Source organism: Malaya genurostris, chromosome 1, assembly GCF_030247185.1.
Source record: "Malaya genurostris strain Urasoe2022 chromosome 1, Malgen_1.1, whole genome shotgun sequence".
Taxonomy (NCBI): domain Eukaryota; kingdom Metazoa; phylum Arthropoda; class Insecta; order Diptera; family Culicidae; genus Malaya; species Malaya genurostris.
This window is the reverse complement of record NC_080570.1, coordinates 104314396-104331578: the sequence shown is the minus strand read 5'-3', so window position 1 is coordinate 104331578 and position 17183 is coordinate 104314396. Positions and strand designations below refer to the sequence as shown.

Below are 17183 nucleotides of genomic sequence, written 5' to 3'. Positions count from 1 at the left end.
CAACTATCCGTAATCGTACCGAATTTTGATCCGTGGAACTGAGAGCCAAACGTCATATACCATTCGACTCAATTTCTCGAGTGTACAAAATGTATGTGTGTGCGTATGTTAGAGATAGTCGTGGAAGCATTTTGTTCAACACAGAATCAGACCCGTACAAGATCGAAAATAAAAAAATTTTTACCCGTACCCGACCCAAACCAGAGATTAATATTTCTGTTTAGTCTTGCAATGACTGAGTGGAAACATATATTGGAGAAGCCAAATGAATGAAAAACTAACAGAAAAGATGATTTATTGGAAAAAGATACACACAGAGACAGGACTCGAACCTGCAATCTTATGCATTGCGAAGACTAGTGTTTGATGGATAGAGATGTTTGGATATATGGTATCAGTCGGGTGACAACCAGGATGTAGACCATGTTCGATGTACTTTATACCATGTCTGACTGCGTTTTAGAGTGTCTATAACAAGGTTCAGAGTGGCGAAATGGTAACGCGTATGCACGGACTGCATAAGAACGCAGGTTCTATTCCTGTCTCTAAGAGTATCTTCTTCCAATAAATCATGTTTTCTGTTAGTTTTTCATTCATTTGGCTTCTCCAATATATGTTTCCACTCAGTCATTGCAAAAAATGAACTTAGTTATGGCGGCTTTACATTAAACCAACTAAAATTAATAAATCATTAATATTTCTTCCAAACCCGAATCCGATCCGTACCAGATAAAAAATCAAAGATCTTTACCCGTACCCGAAGCGAACACAAAAAAAATTCCCGAAACCCGAACCGTACCCGTTGAAAATGATAAAATCGGCACCCGTACCCGACCCGAACCCGACAAATACCCGAAACTCGACCATCTCTAATGACCATCTAAACTGAGCACACGATTTTCTAGGAGATGGCTTGACCGATTTTCATCAACTTAGATTCAAATGTAGAGTCTCTCGGTTCCATTCTTCAATCCAGACTCAAAAGCAATGCTATTGAATTTCATCCTGATCCGGCTTTCGATTCCGGAGTAACACAGAAAAATGTGAAAAAATGCATTCGATTTTTTCAAAAAAGCTAAAACGATTTTCACAAACTTGGGTTTAAATGCATTGTCTTACAATCCCATAGAACCCTATCAATTTTCATCTGGATACGACTTTACTACGTTCCAAAATTACAGGCTGATAAGTATAAAAATTTCGTTTTCAAGAACATGATTGTATACATGACACTGGAAAATCGAGTAAATTACTTTCAACTAGCCGTATAACTCTCAATTTAAACAGGTTTGGTTAGTAGATTGTTCGAGGTTTGGTTGTTTCATTGTTCCGGGTTCCGGAAGTACTGTAAACAGTGATCGTGTGCTCCAAACCTAAAATCGCTCCAATATCTCAGAAACGGCTGGACCGATTTTCAAATTTAAATAAAAGGGTTTTTGTTCTCATAAGTAATTGTAGAATTTTGTCCGGATCGGACTTTCGGTTCCGGAAATACAGTGCTGAGTATGTACGAAATTGCAATCTGTCATTTAAAACGATAATGCGAAAAACGGGAAAACGCTTCTAGTTTTGGCTCAAAACTATTGTGTTGTGATAGTTACTGGTCAAACGAACCGATTTCAACTATACCGATTCCCAGTTCCCGGTTCCGGAAGTCCCGGAAACAGTGGTCAAAAACTCAAAAGCGGAACTCTCTGAATTTTTTCTCAGACGGCTGAGTAGATTTACACAAATTGATACTCAAATGAAAGGTGATTATTTATGTTCCCATAGACTACTATTGACTTTTGTTCGGATGCGACTTTCTGTTCCGGAAAAACAGGATGATGTGTGTTTTAAATATATTATGTCATGTAGAGCGAAAATGTAAAAGAAAACGACAAATTTTTCAAACTTGACTCAAAACTTTTCATAAATTGGAAAGGCTATGCTACTGTTTAATAGAACAAACTTTTTTGTTCTTATCCAAAATTAAAATAAAATTATTTATTCATAGTCTTATTCAGACCTAGAGCCGCCTTGAGCTCGAATACAACTATGTAATGATAAACGAGAAAAATCTACCGCAGAGACGGGATTCGAACTCGTAGCTAGCATCTATCCGGCGAAATCGTAATGCCATTTGAATTATCCTGCATATAAAAACCAAATGAAGAAGCAGCCAAATCGACTAGAAGAACCGAGCATTGTCTGACGGCAAAGCAAGATTGGTGGCGGAGGGGTTGATAAAGTGATATGACTATAATGGAATACCCCTGGCGCCCGAGCACAGCGAAGCATGCTCGATTGTTCTAGTCAATTAGGCTGTTTCTTTATGTGGTCTCACATGCAGGGTAGTTTAATTAGTAAAACAATTTCCCTGGATAGGAGCTAGCTATGGGTTCGAGTCCTGTCTCTCCAGTAGCAATTTGTCGCGGTTTTCATTACATGGTTGTATTCGAATGTCATTTTTACAATCTATTTTCCTCGTTAGATACATCCATTTTACCCCACTTTTTTGCACTATTTGTGTGGTACACAGTACTGTCCACTATTAAGTGTCAATAATACAATCCTTTCTCAATGCAATCGTTTTATTACTACTTTTACGAACAGTTTTTAATGCGGCATTCTATAAATTTCAAATTATATACTAAGCTAAGTTATGATTTTAAAAAGCTGTACTCTTTTTCAATATACTAGGTGTACTCCTAATTATTTGCCGATTTCTTCCGATAGATGGCATTATGCTGTTTGTGGTACTGTTAGTAAAACATAGTTGTATTGATCCACGAAACTGCTTTATCCTTCATCTAAAAAGTTCTCTCAAACAAATTTTTGTGGACAAATTCTTACTTCAATCAATTTTTTATATTTTACGTATATGCACCATGCACTACATTTCATAATCAGTCAAAAGAAAAAGTGGTCAATAATCACCGTGTACTTGTGTACGTTTCGACGATGATGACTCAGACAGATAAAGTAGATTTTTTCCCACGACAATACGTCATTGCACAAGTCGAAAGGCGTTCGCAACGCATTATTTAGAAGTGCTTAATCATGCGGCTTATTCACCAGACCTGGCCCCATACGACTACCAGCTCTCTATCTCGTCGACCCACTTACTTTCTGAGTAGCGCTTCGATTCTTACGAAAATTTACTAAAATGGTTTCTTCAGTGATTGTACATCAGAAGCAATCAATTTTAGGCAAGGTATTGACAGTTTACCAATAATATGGCAAAAATGTTTTGAAAGCAAAACAACTATAACGGTTCCCTTGAAATCAATGTTTTTTGTGTACATCTGAAGTGTAGATATGGTTAAGTTTCGAAACTTAATATGTTTATAGTTCCCTATAAATATTGACATGATTCATATTCGGATTTAGTTGAAGAACCCCCCTTCAAGAGACTTCGATTTGTAGAAAACGAAATGTTCTGGGTAATCCAATTAAATATGAAAAATGATTCAATTTTTACCCAGCACATTTAGTTTCCCACAAATCGACTTCATTTTCCTCATAATCTTCATAATCGTCAATCAGAAATCATAGTAACTCGTAACCGAAATACGTTCCACTTTAGTGTTTTTTTTGCCAATTTTACCGAAATGTCCAAAGAGCAGATTCCAAAGAGTTGAATAATTTATCTAGTGTAGGAAACCAATCCAATTTGGAAGTAAATTTAAATAAAAAATTCACTTGAGGAAAAATCGGGATAAACACTTTACCCCGGTTTATACCTTTTGTTCGTTCGCTGGAGGGGAAGAGTAAACATTATTTTTTCTTGTATTGATTATATTTATCGCCGGATTAGACGAGTTTCCATATTTCGTGCAGTGATTCTTATTAAACTATATAATAAAAACAAAAATGCTTGCCGCCTCGAGCATTCTTTGGAAATCAAGATCAAAGTTCAAGTAAAAACTTAGAACGAGGGAATAGAACGGATTAATAATACTACTACTTATCATGATGAGTGTAATGAAATAATCAAATGAGCTATCAGCTATAATTAAATTAATATTCCCTTCGAGTGTTTTACGAGGACATTCAACTCATATTACTTAGCTTCAATAAACAGTACCAAAACAAACCAAATTACACATATCAATAAAATAGCTCAAGCAAATCGCAATGGCGTTGTGTTCCCGAAAATATAAAAGTAGAATGCACATTGTTACTCACCCATTTCGAGTATCACTACGAAATTTGGGAGGAAGGGTAATGTTTCTATTTTAGTCTTCTTAGGTTTAGTAAAAATGTTTTTGAAAAATCGAAATTAAATTAAAATTTGAGGACAAACGATTTTGAACGTAACCAAACTTTGCACTGAACTAGCTTAGTTTCATCTATGTTTTACAACAAAAAGTAAAAAACAAGCTCGGAACCCTATTTATCGACCCCGATTTTGCAACGAATCACAATGTGGACCGTTAACTAGCTGCTGCAAAAATATCCTTTAATAGCGCATTGTTGGCCTAGATTTTCGTCTTCGGCTGCCATCGATCTCGTACTTGTCGTTCCAAATTATACTGCATGTGCGTAGGCGTCGTCACGGCAATCAAACAAGCTTTTTTCGTGGTTCAGTTGGCTAATTTCAGACAAAGTGTGTGTATGTATTTTTTTACGGCGGACCGCAGATGCAAAGGTTGCTGCACTTTACTGAGTTCAATGGCGTTCCTAGCTTGTTTAGCGAATCTACAATCAATTATACTAGAGAGACATGGTTGTTAGACAACGACGTTGTTTGTAAATTTCTTATTGCTTACGATTAATAATGACTGAGTTTCGGTACCGTACCATTATAGTAGATTTGTTACACTATAAGTATATAAAAGCTGTTGAGTTATCTGATTCTTATTCACACTATTTCACTAGTGATTCACAACTCAAAAACATATCACCAGAAGTGAAGAATGTTTATCGGTAATGTACAACACTTTAAAAGTGAAATCGAGAAGTTGACCGTAGATGAGATATCGAAACCTTTTAACTTTTACGCTATAGGTTTCTATTGAATTTCATCCGGGTCCGGAACTACAGGGTGAAGTGTGCTTGTAAACCGTCATTTAGAGCGTCAAAGCTAAAACAGGAAATTTTTCTTTGAATTTGGCTCAAAACTATTCACTTGGTAGGTTGTGTTAGTTACTGGTCACATGAACCGACTGTGGTTATATCGGTTACCAGTTCCTGGTTCCAGGAGTATGGCCAAAAACGGAAATCAATTGATTTTCTCAAAAAATGATAAAACCGATTCTTACAAACTAAGGCTCAATTTAAAGGTCTAATAGTCCAAACTTCACTCTAAACTATGTTATTTATGTCCTATAGTACCATAAGTTTCTATTGAATTTTACGCGATGCTGACTTCCGGTTTCGGAGTTATAGGGTGAAATATGTAAAAAAATTTAATCGGGTACAAATCCACCAAGACCCAACCATCTCTAGAAAGTGGTTCCGCCAGTTGTCAAGGTTGGATTTTTGAAAAGTTCCTGAGAACCCAGTTTTAGTAAATAAAAAAATTGGTTCAAGACAGCTGAACGTTTCGTCCAATTAAAACCATTGAAAAATCGAATCTTCATTTTGGAAATTTCAAGTACCAGGAGTGGCAGTTAATAGTGAAGAATTTTTTTTTAAACATATGTGGATTGTGAATAATAGTTTCAAGATATTTTGTTCAAAATGTTTGCCTTCAAAAGCTATGTTTTTTTCATTTCTCTATCATCTCACGTGTCTTTTGAAACGATCCAGTCGTGAAATCATTTTTCCACTTCATCATAACTAGTGAAGTGCTGTTCAGCAAGTGCGAGAGACATCGAAACAAAAACAAATGATAGTCGGAAGGGAGCAAGCCTGGGAAGTATGGCGTGTAGGGCAAAAACTCCCGTTTGAGTTTAGAAATTATGTTTGTGTTGTCGTGTTGCAACTTTTATAGGGCATTCTGGTCATTTTTCGAGCAATGCTGGATTCAATTTTATCATTTGCTGTCGGTAGTGGTTAATATCTACAGAATCATCTGGTTTGATGAGCTTGTCACATAAGACACCTGTGTGAAAAAAATGCACAACATCGTTTTCTTTCCGAAGCGATTAGGTTTGCAGTTGATGTCGATGGTAGGCCAGGGTCAACCAATGATTTCCTGCGCTTGGAACTATCAAAATAAATCCATCTCTCATCTCCCGTCACGAGGTTTCCTATTCTTCATAATTCTACTCACGAGGAACCCGTTTTCCCACCTTCTGAATCTTCCACATGACGTGTGGACGATTAGAATGGGCTTGGCTACTAAGGTTTAACCTTTTCGCAATTCGGGTTTGAGTTTAAGTATTGTGTTCGTTCAAGCATCGTTGCAATTCGGAATCTTCAATTTTTTTTCGCTGACCTGTGCGTTCTACGTCTTTCTCATTGTAATCCCCACTTTTAAATCGTTTAAACCAACGTTCACAGCTCGCGACCGATGGAGCATGTTTCCCATAAGCTTCAACAAACATTCGATGGGTTTCAGCAGCATTTTTTTTTCAAAACAAAGTTAGTACTTCCCGCAAATTCTCTTTACTTGGCAAGGACTTCGACTTGCAATTGACAAAACAGCAAGCTGTTCAATTTGAACTTCTAATGCATTGGTAAGTCGGAGGCGAAACTTTTTTTTTACAAATTAGTTCGGTCTATTTTCAAAAGATGACTATTGTTTTATGAATATTCAACAGTAACATGTGATGTCGATAGTTTCAAAAGGTTAGACATTTGTCATTAATTTCAGTTGTTTTTCACTGTGTTAATTGTGAGCAATTTCATGTTAACTAAGCAGAAATTGCGAGAAGTTTTAGTTTTTTGTTTTAATTGAAGGAAAACTGCAGCTGAAGCGCATCAAATGCTTGTGGATGTTTATGATGATAATGCTCCAACTGATAAATCATGTAGGGAATGGTTTCGACGATTCAGGAATGGAGATTTCAGCGTTGAAGATAGGCCTCGCTCCGGCAACTAGAAAAACCCGAAGACAAATAGTTGGAGGCATTACTCGATGAAGATCCGAATCAAACGCAAGTGGAACTTGTAGAATCATGAGAAGTGACTCAACAAGCAGTTTCGGTACGATTAAAATCCATGGAAATGATTCAAAAGCAAGGCAGCAGGGTGCCTTACGAACTGCAACCGAGAGACATTGAAAGACGATTTTGCACTTGCGAGCAGCTGATTCAAAGGTAACAAAAAAACCTGTTTTAATCCACCTAGTGGTGTAATGATGCCTTTCTCATATCAATCATACTATCATATATAATACTGCGATTCTTGAAAGAATAACCGAAATCGGTTTGTTTGATCGTCTACTGATAAAAACTATCAATTGGAAAAGATTTGAGGTCGATTTAGAAATTTGTTTAAGGTTTTTCCCCATTTTCTGTGATGGTATACAATTTTAACCCACTTTACTCTATATTTCCGGACCCGGAAGTCGGATCCGCATGAAATTCAGGAATTACGTATGCGACCACAAGACCTTTCATTTGAATCTAAGTTTGTGAAAATCGGTCGCGCCATCTATGAGAAAAATTAGAACACATATTTTTTTTGCACATTTTACCCCAAAACTCCCGAACCGGAAGTCGGATCCAAATAATATTCAGGAATTTTTTATGGAACTTCAAGACCTTTCATTTGAATCTAAGTTTGTGAAAATTGGTTCAGCCATCTCTGAGTTAGTGCACTTATTTTCACAATTTTTACCCCATAATTCCGGAACCGGAAGTCGGATCCAAATAATATTCAGGAATTTTGTATGGGACCACAAGACCTTTCATTTGAATCTAAGTTTGTGAAAATCGATTCAGCCATCTCCGAGAAAAGTTAGTGCAGAAAAACGTTACATACACACATACGCACATACACACACATACACACAGACATTTTGCGTACTCGACGAACTGAGTCGAATGGTATATGACACTCGGCCCTCCGGGCCTCGGTTCAAAAGTCGGTTTTCACAGTGATTGCATAACCTTTCTATATGAGAAAGGCAAAAAGGGTTTTTTACATTGAGTTGTTACTGGGGATGAAAAATGGATATTTTATGATAACCCCAAGAAAAAAACAATGCTGTCAATTGTTGTTATCGAGATCAACATCGACAACAAAGCCAACAATATTCATGGTTCGAAAGTCATGTTGTGCATCTGGTGGGATCAAAAGGGTGTTGTGTATTATGAGCTGCTACAACCAGGCGATATAATGGGCGATCAATACAGACTGCAATTGATGCATTTGAGCCGTGCATTACGAGAAGAATGGCCGAAATACAACAAACACATGATAAAGCTATTCTCCTGCACGCCAAAGCTTGGCCTCATTTCGCAAAAGTTGTGAAAAAATATTTGGAAACGCTCAAGTGGGATATTTTGCCGCACTCGCCGTATTTTCCTGATATTGCTCCTTCTGATTACTGGTTGTTCCGCCGGATGCAGTACGATCTGGCAGGTTATCGGCTTACTTCTTTCGCAGAAATTTGAAAATTGGTTGCAAGATGGAATTAGAAAATTGGTTTGGAAATTGGTTTGGTTAATCTTTAAATTCTTTTTATTTTGAAATATATACATTTTTGGCCCCAAAAAACGGACCGAGTTAATTTGTACTCCCAATAGCTTCGGTTTGACAAATGCCTATCTGTGTAGAGCATGATGTCGAAAACAGAATAAATCAAACACGTATATATTTGGCAATTTCGAAGTTAATTAATTAGTTCCAACGCGTACAACAAAATTTACTAAGGTTGGGTTTGTTTTGACAATTTCCGCTAGCCTTCCCTTATTCCACGATCGATCGATTGGTAAACCACAACAACAACAACATTGACATACACACAGCTCAGCAGGTTTACTACTCGACTCATGTAACAAAGCTTCCATCAGATCCGCAGTTTGAGCCGCCGCGAAGATAAACCACCAGTGGCAAGCTTCCAAGACCCATCATAATTTTGATCAATTTCATGATGGTGCGAAGGCCACCCTTTTATTTATTCGCTTTACAGAGTTTCCAAGTACGCCGCTAGTTGGTCTGCACTCATACCCGCACAAAAAGACATACACTCGCATGCGCGAAGTGGAAGTTTTTTTTGTCTATTGTGGATACCTAAGTGGAAGAGGGTGCGTCACCAGCATCGACATATCAAACAGGTGGGATGCCACCCAGTTTATAATTTCGGAGAAATGAATTTAGCATTCGTCATAAAGATAAAAATCCATTGTCGAACCCACAATCGTTCCTTCTTCAAGTACGTGTTTCGGTTTGCTAATCAAGATTGTCCGATACTTCATTGTCACGGTCGCAGTTGCATATAACAATGCGTCCAACCGAGTCAGTCCTGTTATGGTAACCGGACTAAATATGGTAAAAAAAACTCACATAAATAGGTACTGTATCGATTGTAAGAGAAAGAGTTGAGACGTCGCGGAATGGGCGAATGAGGAAAGTGGCTTGCGGGTTTTCAGATAAGATTTCAATGTTGATTATCTTAGCAATGCTGCGTTCACAGTGGTTTCGGTTTAAATCGCAAGTGTTTCATTCAGCTGGCAATGAAACCGAGTAGAGAGAGTAAACTTTTTTTTTTGGTTTGTCCACTTACTCGGTTTTTTTATGATGATGATGATTGATGTTGTTGCAACCGGTATATCGCACCGGATTTCTGAACGGCGGACACAAATCTCCGTTATGACCATCTAAGGTCAACCGAACAGATTGTGTCTGTTCAATCACGAATGATGACTTCATGTTACTGACCCCTCGGTTTAGTAGTAATTCCGTCCCTGGCTTGTTCGGCGTGCAGCTGTGTGTATTCTGTGTGTCTGTGTGCTGGCAGGAAAAAAAAAAGAATTTCGTCAACTTTGTTTCTTTCTTCTTTGGATTTGTTGCAATTTTCATATCTGTTGAAAGTGAAGGTTTTGATGAATGGCCATCATATCTGACGAACAATTTTATCGCTTTGTTGACTGACTGACTGACCGACCGACCGACCGTGCCGGTTCGATTCAGTCCAGTCGTAGTCTACGCGCCAACCTGAGTAGGTGTGAATCGTTCGCACTGCATAGTTTTGTGTTTTCTTTTAACGCCACACAAAGAAAACTGTCATCGGAAGGCCATATGCTCCCGTACGTGGGGTTGCAACGGATTACAGTCGAGGACTAAATCTTCTTGATATCGTTTTTCTTTTAAAGGAAAGTAGTGCAATGGCTTATCCGTAATTTTTAGTCGCTGGGAAATTGTTTACTGTTCGAATAAATGTGTCAACTTGTGGAACAACTGAAGGCTGATTTACGTTGATATTTACGGTACATAAGAAACCTTAAAGCCAAGGATCATTGGAAGCCTTACTTTTGACTCATGTTTTAATAAGCACCAATCAATCCGGAAAAGTGCCAAATGGATTGTAGGTTTCATAAACAGGGAGCTGAAATTGTGCTATTGCCTAGTTCCATAGTTGACGCCATAGTTGGATTAAAAAAAATCCTATCACATCTAATCATTCTCTTCTTTCTACCTTTCAGAATGAACCCCGCCATCAGCGAACATGAGGCGGCGTCGCTGGTCGCAGAGATGTTCGATCATTTCTGTGCCGCGACCACCATGCGCCAGATACTTGGCCTGTACAGAAACATGTGTGATATCCTCGGATTGCGGCCTGGCCCGCTGAACGAATTTTACCCAAAGTTCAAGGCGAAAATACGCAACTGGAAGGCGCAAGCACTGTGGAAGAAATTTGACGCCCGTGCTTCCCATCGCGTCTACAACAAAGGCACTGCCGCCAACGGCACTCGTGTACTAGTCATCGGCGCAGGACCCTGTGGTCTGCGTACGGCAATTGAAGCACAGCTGCTCGGTGCCAAAGTGGTAAGTACATTCGTCATCCGTTGTGTTTGCTCTAGGTATATTGACATATCCTGCTATTGCCTCGCCCATTTCACCAGGTTGTAGTAGAAAAACGTGATAGAATTAGTAGGAATAACGTACTGCATCTGTGGCCATTTCTAATCACCGATCTCAAAGCGCTCGGAGCAAAGAAATTTTACGGTAAATTCTGTGCCGGTTCCATCGATCACATCTCGATTCGGCAGTTGCAGTGTATTCTGCTGAAGGTAGCGCTGCTGCTAGGCGTGGAAGTGCACGAAGGCGTTTCATTCATTCGCGAGATTGAACCGAAGGACGGCTGCGGTTGGCGTGCAGCCGTCTCACCCGAAGAACATGCCGTATCCCATTATGAATTCGACGTACTGATCGGTGCCGATGGTAAGCGAAATACCTTGGAAGGCTTCAAACGAAAAGAATTCAGGGGGAAACTAGCGATAGCTATCACTGCTAATTTCATCAATAAGAAAACCGAAGCCGAGGCAAAAGTCGAAGAGATAAGCGGTGTTGCGTTTATCTTCAATCAGTCATTCTTCAAAGAACTGTACCAAACAACTGGTATCGATCTGGAGAACATTGTATACTATAAAGACGAAACACACTATTTCGTGATGACAGCGAAAAAGCACAGTCTGCTCGATAAAGGCGTAATCATTCAGGATTACGCCGATCCTGCCGAGTTACTATCTTCGTCGAATGTAGATACCACCAAACTGTTGGATTATGCTAGGGAAGCTGCAAATTTTTCCACCAAATATCAGATGCCTAACATAGAGTTCGCTGTGAACCATTACGGGAAACCGGACGTAGCTATGTTCGACTTTACCTCGATGTTTGCTGCGGACAATTCGTGTAAGGTTACTGTCCGAAAGAACTATCGGTTACTATCCTGCCTGGTTGGAGACAGTCTCTTGGAACCGTTCTGGCCAACTGGATCAGGTTGCGCTCGAGGTTTCTTATCCAGTATGGATGCTGCGTATGCGATAAAACTTTTCTCCAACCAAAAGAACAGCTTACTGGCAGTGCTAGCGCAACGTGAATCTATCTACCGATTACTCGCACAAACTACCCCGGAAAATCTGCACCGAGATATTGGAGCCTACACGCTTGATCCCAGTACCCGATATCCGAACCTAAACAAGGCATCGGTTAACATGATCCAAGTGAAACATTTACTGGACTCCGACGATCCAGCGTTACTTGAGCAAACGTTTTTGGATACGAATTCGCTTACGGCTGGTCCGGAAGTTACCATCACCAAACGCAAGCGACGCACAAACGACACTGTTCCATTGAGTACGGTGCTATTGCGGTGGATAAAATCCCAGCTCAAGGATAATGAATTCGTTCAAGAACTAACCGATGCAGCTCAATGTTTCACCAACGGTCAAGTATTGTGCACATTGATTAACCGATACCGGCCCGATTTGGTGAATTTAGACGAATTAGAAGGATGTGCGGCAAACGAGAGCAACGAGCATGCCTTTTCCATACTCGAGGATCATTTAGGTGAGTTTAGTGTTGTGTGTGTGTCTGTGATAAGGAAAGTAATTCAATACACTTTTCTAACATACCCAATTTGAACAGGAATACCTCGTGTAATGTCCGGCCAAGATTCAGTAACGCTGATAGGTGTGGATTCGAAGCAGTGGTTAAACTACCTGGAACAAATATGCGAAGTGTTCCGTGGAGAAATCCCCCACGTTAAGCACCCCAAACTTGACTATGCCGAGTTTAAGCAGAAACAGCAAATCAACAATATGGAAGAGTTTGCAAAACTACGTCGCTTCGCGGCAAATCGTGCGGCCGCCATAAACGAACCCGTTGCAACCGTTGGTAACATCGGATTCACTGGCGCGCGGAAGCCTTCCAGCTACTATCACTCCAACGAAGAAGAGCGTATCAAGCGCAGTCGAAAGGTGCTGGGTGCAGAATCTAGTCCAAGTAATATCTTCTGTAGTTTACTCTGTGGAAGTATTGTGCTAAAGAACATTTTTTATTCTTTTAATTCCTCTCCTACTCGGTACGCTACTGATCCGTCCGATTGTTGAATCTGGTCCCCAAAAAAATACCCGTAACACACACCCTTCACAGTGGCTTCACCACAAACCGATACCACGAAGCGAGCGAAGAAACGTCGTAGTTATGAGAAATTTGGCAATATTGTAAGTATTACGGGCGTCGGTCGATTTTTAATCGCCGTTTGTCTCGTTCATTTCGCCTTTCAGCCACCATTCGTGCGGATGGTTGGTTTCGATAGATTCTTCCCAGAACATCCTTCACACGGACAGCTCGTCACTGCCAGTAGCTAGTAGTAGAAGTAGTAGTATCAATTTTATTCATCATTATCATTACCACCAATATACAATCACTACCTTTATCCCACGTATGCGCTCTCTAATACATGTACAGGTGCTTTGTAGTTATTAGAAATATATCAAATTGTACTAGTAAATAGCTAAACCATAATTCTACTACGGGTACATTCATATTTGGTTCAGTGCATGCTTACTTCATTGTGTATCGTATCGCATCCGTTTCATTCGCAAGACTTTTCTTGTTTCCGAACACGGCAACAACAACAAAAAATTATTTGTTTTTACACTTACGTGCTAGGACGTGAATGGTAATCTGACATTGAGAAGTGATGCCAGTAGTACAGGCAACAGCCGCCGTTTCGTTGATCCCAAGTCCGATCAATCGATTCCCCTCACTTCTACGGCTGTTTCGAAAATTCCACTCTTGTTCAAAAACACAAAAGTCTATACCTCCAGTGAGCATGAAACTGCTTCGTACACGAACTTCAGTTCCAACAGCACCTCTAGTAGGACGATGACGAGCACCCCAAAGACTCCCAGCTGCTACTACGACAGTTTCTACCAATATGCTACTCTGTTGATAGCACTGCTACTGATCCCGCTAGTAGTGTATTTCTACTATACTTGCGTTGTTACATTCCAGCAATTTGTGGATAGCTACATAGTGGAGCTAATAGATTTAGGTGACTACTACTATGATTGAAGAGATTGAAAATTGATAGTTACTATGAAAAGTCAAAAATCTATTGTATAAAGCGTTACTAACCTGCATGATCGATCAGTTAATAGATGTTAAGTTTTTTTTTCGCTTTGTAAATAAAACTATGTGAAATAGAAAATTTCCACGAACTGCCTTGAATAGCTCTTTATTTTCGTCTCTAGTAGTTTAGTAACATTCTTATTGAATATTGTACCGGAAGCAATAAAAAAATCTAAATCTTTTTGTAATAAATTTTCAAATTTTTCAAGCCATGCCGAAAAAAAGTATAATAAAATAATTTACGACAATTTCTTGCCGGTGATCATATCAAGGATTACGAATGAGTGTTGAAATTGTTGTCGCTATTCGATATGTCTAAAGTATGTAATTTACTCTACTGATGTGTGTTCTGCATTTCATAGAGTCAAAAATTTAGTGTTCTTTCGACTAGTTAAATGTAAATAAATAGTTGTAAATAAAAAGCTTCTGTATGAATAGAAAGAGTAGGTATTAAACAATTTATTCTACTTGGAATTAAAAATAAAGATACTGTATGAGATTAGCGTTCAATCATTCCCTACGTAGATAAATCCACATGAAGAATTTCGTTTTTATTGTATACTACACATTTTTTTTCTTACTACCGTTTATTCTCACTGGAAGCTAAAGTTATACATTTAGGACGAAGAGGTGTATTTTCAATAGTTATTTCACGTTAGCACTTCTAGTTACCAATACATAGAAGTCCAAATTGAACTGAACGGAGCTGAAACAGAATAATCAAATTCTCCAAAAGAAATGCCATATCTACCAAGAATTTGCTTCCATGCAAAAATGACTAATTGCTCTTTTATGATCCATGCTCAGATCTGGCCAATGGCAGGGGATATCAGACTAGTTTGTTCAGGGATTTAGAGCAAAATTCACATAACCATTTAGTTTGTTTTGTATACGTTCTGCCTTTGATTCTTCAATGTACAGCAGTACACATTGAACTGCTGGTGTAATTTAGCAGTTCAAATTGAACCACTGATAGAACTTATAACGCTAAGAAAGCGTACAGTTCTCTACTTGAGTAACACCTGAATGTCTATGATGCATTAGAAATGATCCTAAGTGCAATTGACAATTTCTCTTTGTTTACTATCACATTTATTTCGGTTTTATTCATTATTCTTTGCAACGAGAAAGAAAATTCCCAATAGTACAGTAATAAATCGTTATAAACATAGAGAATCTGTCTTTTGCACTTAGAATGGGAGCGAGTCATTTCGCCGAAAGTCGTTTCGTCGATTAGGTTATTTCACCGAAAGGGTCATTTCACCGAAACGGTCATTTCGCCGAAAGGATCATTTTGCCGAAAGGGTCATTTTACCGAAAGGGTCATTCCGCCAAAAGCGTCATGTCTCCTATATAACTGATGTGACGCAGCCACATAACCGAAGCCAAGATGACTCAGGGGCACAAAGCCGCCGAGCCGACGCCAGCTGAGTCGGCCACCGATCCGCCGTCGGAAGCGACGGCCTCTTGCATACAAACCTGTAACCGCCTCGTTTGCCCGGTCTACTCAAAGCTAGGTTTCTTTGCTTTGGTTAGGTCCGAACGAGCGGTAGCGAGGTCGAACAGCACATGAACCAAAACGATGTGGCGTAGCATTAGATATTTTATTCATTTTCACTTAATAAACGGAAAATACCACATACATTTGCCCGGTAGATACACCTATGTAATTGCTTTGATGCTTAGTAGCTAATAGTCAACAAGTTTTCTTGAGAACTCCGTTCTAAGGTTCATGAATCAATCTTTATTCAAGAGTACAAGAATCAATCTTTATTCAAGAAGTACAATTGTAGGTCAACAAAACGGGCGTTAACGCCATCTTTCATTTGTCTTTATTTTAAACCAATTCTAATTACGACTTTACGACGACTTCAGGATTCGGCGAAATTACCCTTTCGGCGAAATGGCATTCGGCGAAATAACTCTTTCGCCGAAATAACTTTCCCTTAAAACTTTGAGAATTGTGCTCTGAAAGTTAGCGTCGAATAGGGTTTTATATCGTATTGTGACTGGGAATAAAAATTGTGTTTCGTACAACAATCCCCAACACAGAAAATTATGGGGAAAGTCAATTTTCATGGTTTCGAGAAAATGCTATGCATTTGCTGGGATCAGAAGGGCGTTATCTATTATGATGCGATAATGCGCGACCACACATTGCAAGCGTTGTCGAAACCTGCGTTCAAACGCTGATTTAAGAAGTAATACCCGCCATACATCTCAGATATAGTGCGTTCGATTTTCTGTCTTGTCCAATAATTGACACATGACCCTTCTGGATAACATTTCAATAGATTCGGAATTGATACGGAACCACCAAGTTTTTTTTTGAAGAAGGGATCAGAAAATTGTCGATTTTTTCTCTCTTGCTTCAGAAGAAATTTTTTTAATTTTTTCTAATATTCTTGAAAAAAAGTGCCCTCAAGTTTACTAGTAATGAAATCTTATTATAGTCAGGGCATGACACAAAAAAACATATAGCCAAATAAACCTCGTAATAAAGGGTGTTTTTTAAAGAGTTTGCTGATTTGAAATTTGAATAAAGCACATGTCAAATTATGAAATGGCAATTGTTTTTTTTTTATTTGGTAGGTAATTTCTTGGGATTTAGCATCTAAATATGATTTCGGGCATGTGGCAGCCACGACTATTTTTCACAAAAATCATTCTGGAGGTCCAATTTCCACCACTTTTTCAAGCACTTGGCGTATTTCAGCAATGACACGTTGAATATTGATTTCCAAATCATCAATCGTTGATGTTTTATCCACATAAACCAATAACTTCACGTATCCCCATACAAAAAATAATCGAGTGAGATCAAATAACATGAACGCGGTTCATGAAATAATGTTGTCGTTGAAATGTTCTATCAATAAATCGATTTTTTTGGCTGCAGTATGACAAGTGGCACCATCCTGCAGCAATCACATTTGGTCCACATCCATATCTTGAAGATTTGGCAACAAAAGTTCATTAATCAAGGATCCGTATCGATTTCCATTCACGGTAACGCGTCGTCTTTTTCCTTTTTAATGAAATAAGGACCGATGTTTCCTCCAGCCCATAGACCGCACCAAACAGTACATTTATCGGGATGCATCGGTAATTCTTGCATGGGGTGTGGATTTGCTCCAAATTACGTATCCATTCAACCATAAATGCGCCTCATCACCGAAGAGAATTTTTCGTTATAAACAGTTTTAATTGAAGTTTAGAAGCGT

At 38.9% G+C, this 17183-nt stretch overlaps 1 protein-coding gene across 22 annotated transcripts in view; it reads left to right on the top strand.

The window, feature by feature from the left end:
* LOC131425306 (F-actin-monooxygenase Mical-like) overlaps positions 1 to 17183 on the top strand; it is a 153967-nt gene that overhangs the window by 91657 nt on the left and 45127 nt on the right. For 20 of the 22 annotated variants that reach the window (XR_009228959.1, XR_009228961.1, XR_009228966.1 and 17 more), the window contains 4 exons: positions 10524 to 10866; positions 10944 to 12390; positions 12469 to 12825; positions 12976 to 13046. Coding sequence is in view for 4 of the 22 variants with exons in the window: in XM_058587098.1 (XP_058443081.1) it covers positions 10525 to 10866; positions 10944 to 12390; positions 12469 to 12825; positions 12976 to 13046 (2217 nt within the window). In the remaining 18 variants the exon portion in view is untranslated. Of the gene's footprint in view, positions 1 to 10006; positions 10308 to 10523; positions 10867 to 10943; positions 12391 to 12468; positions 12826 to 12975; positions 13047 to 13497; positions 14599 to 17183 lie in introns of those variants that run through there. The other 2 variants (XM_058587100.1, XR_009228972.1) reach the window with 2 other exon arrangements.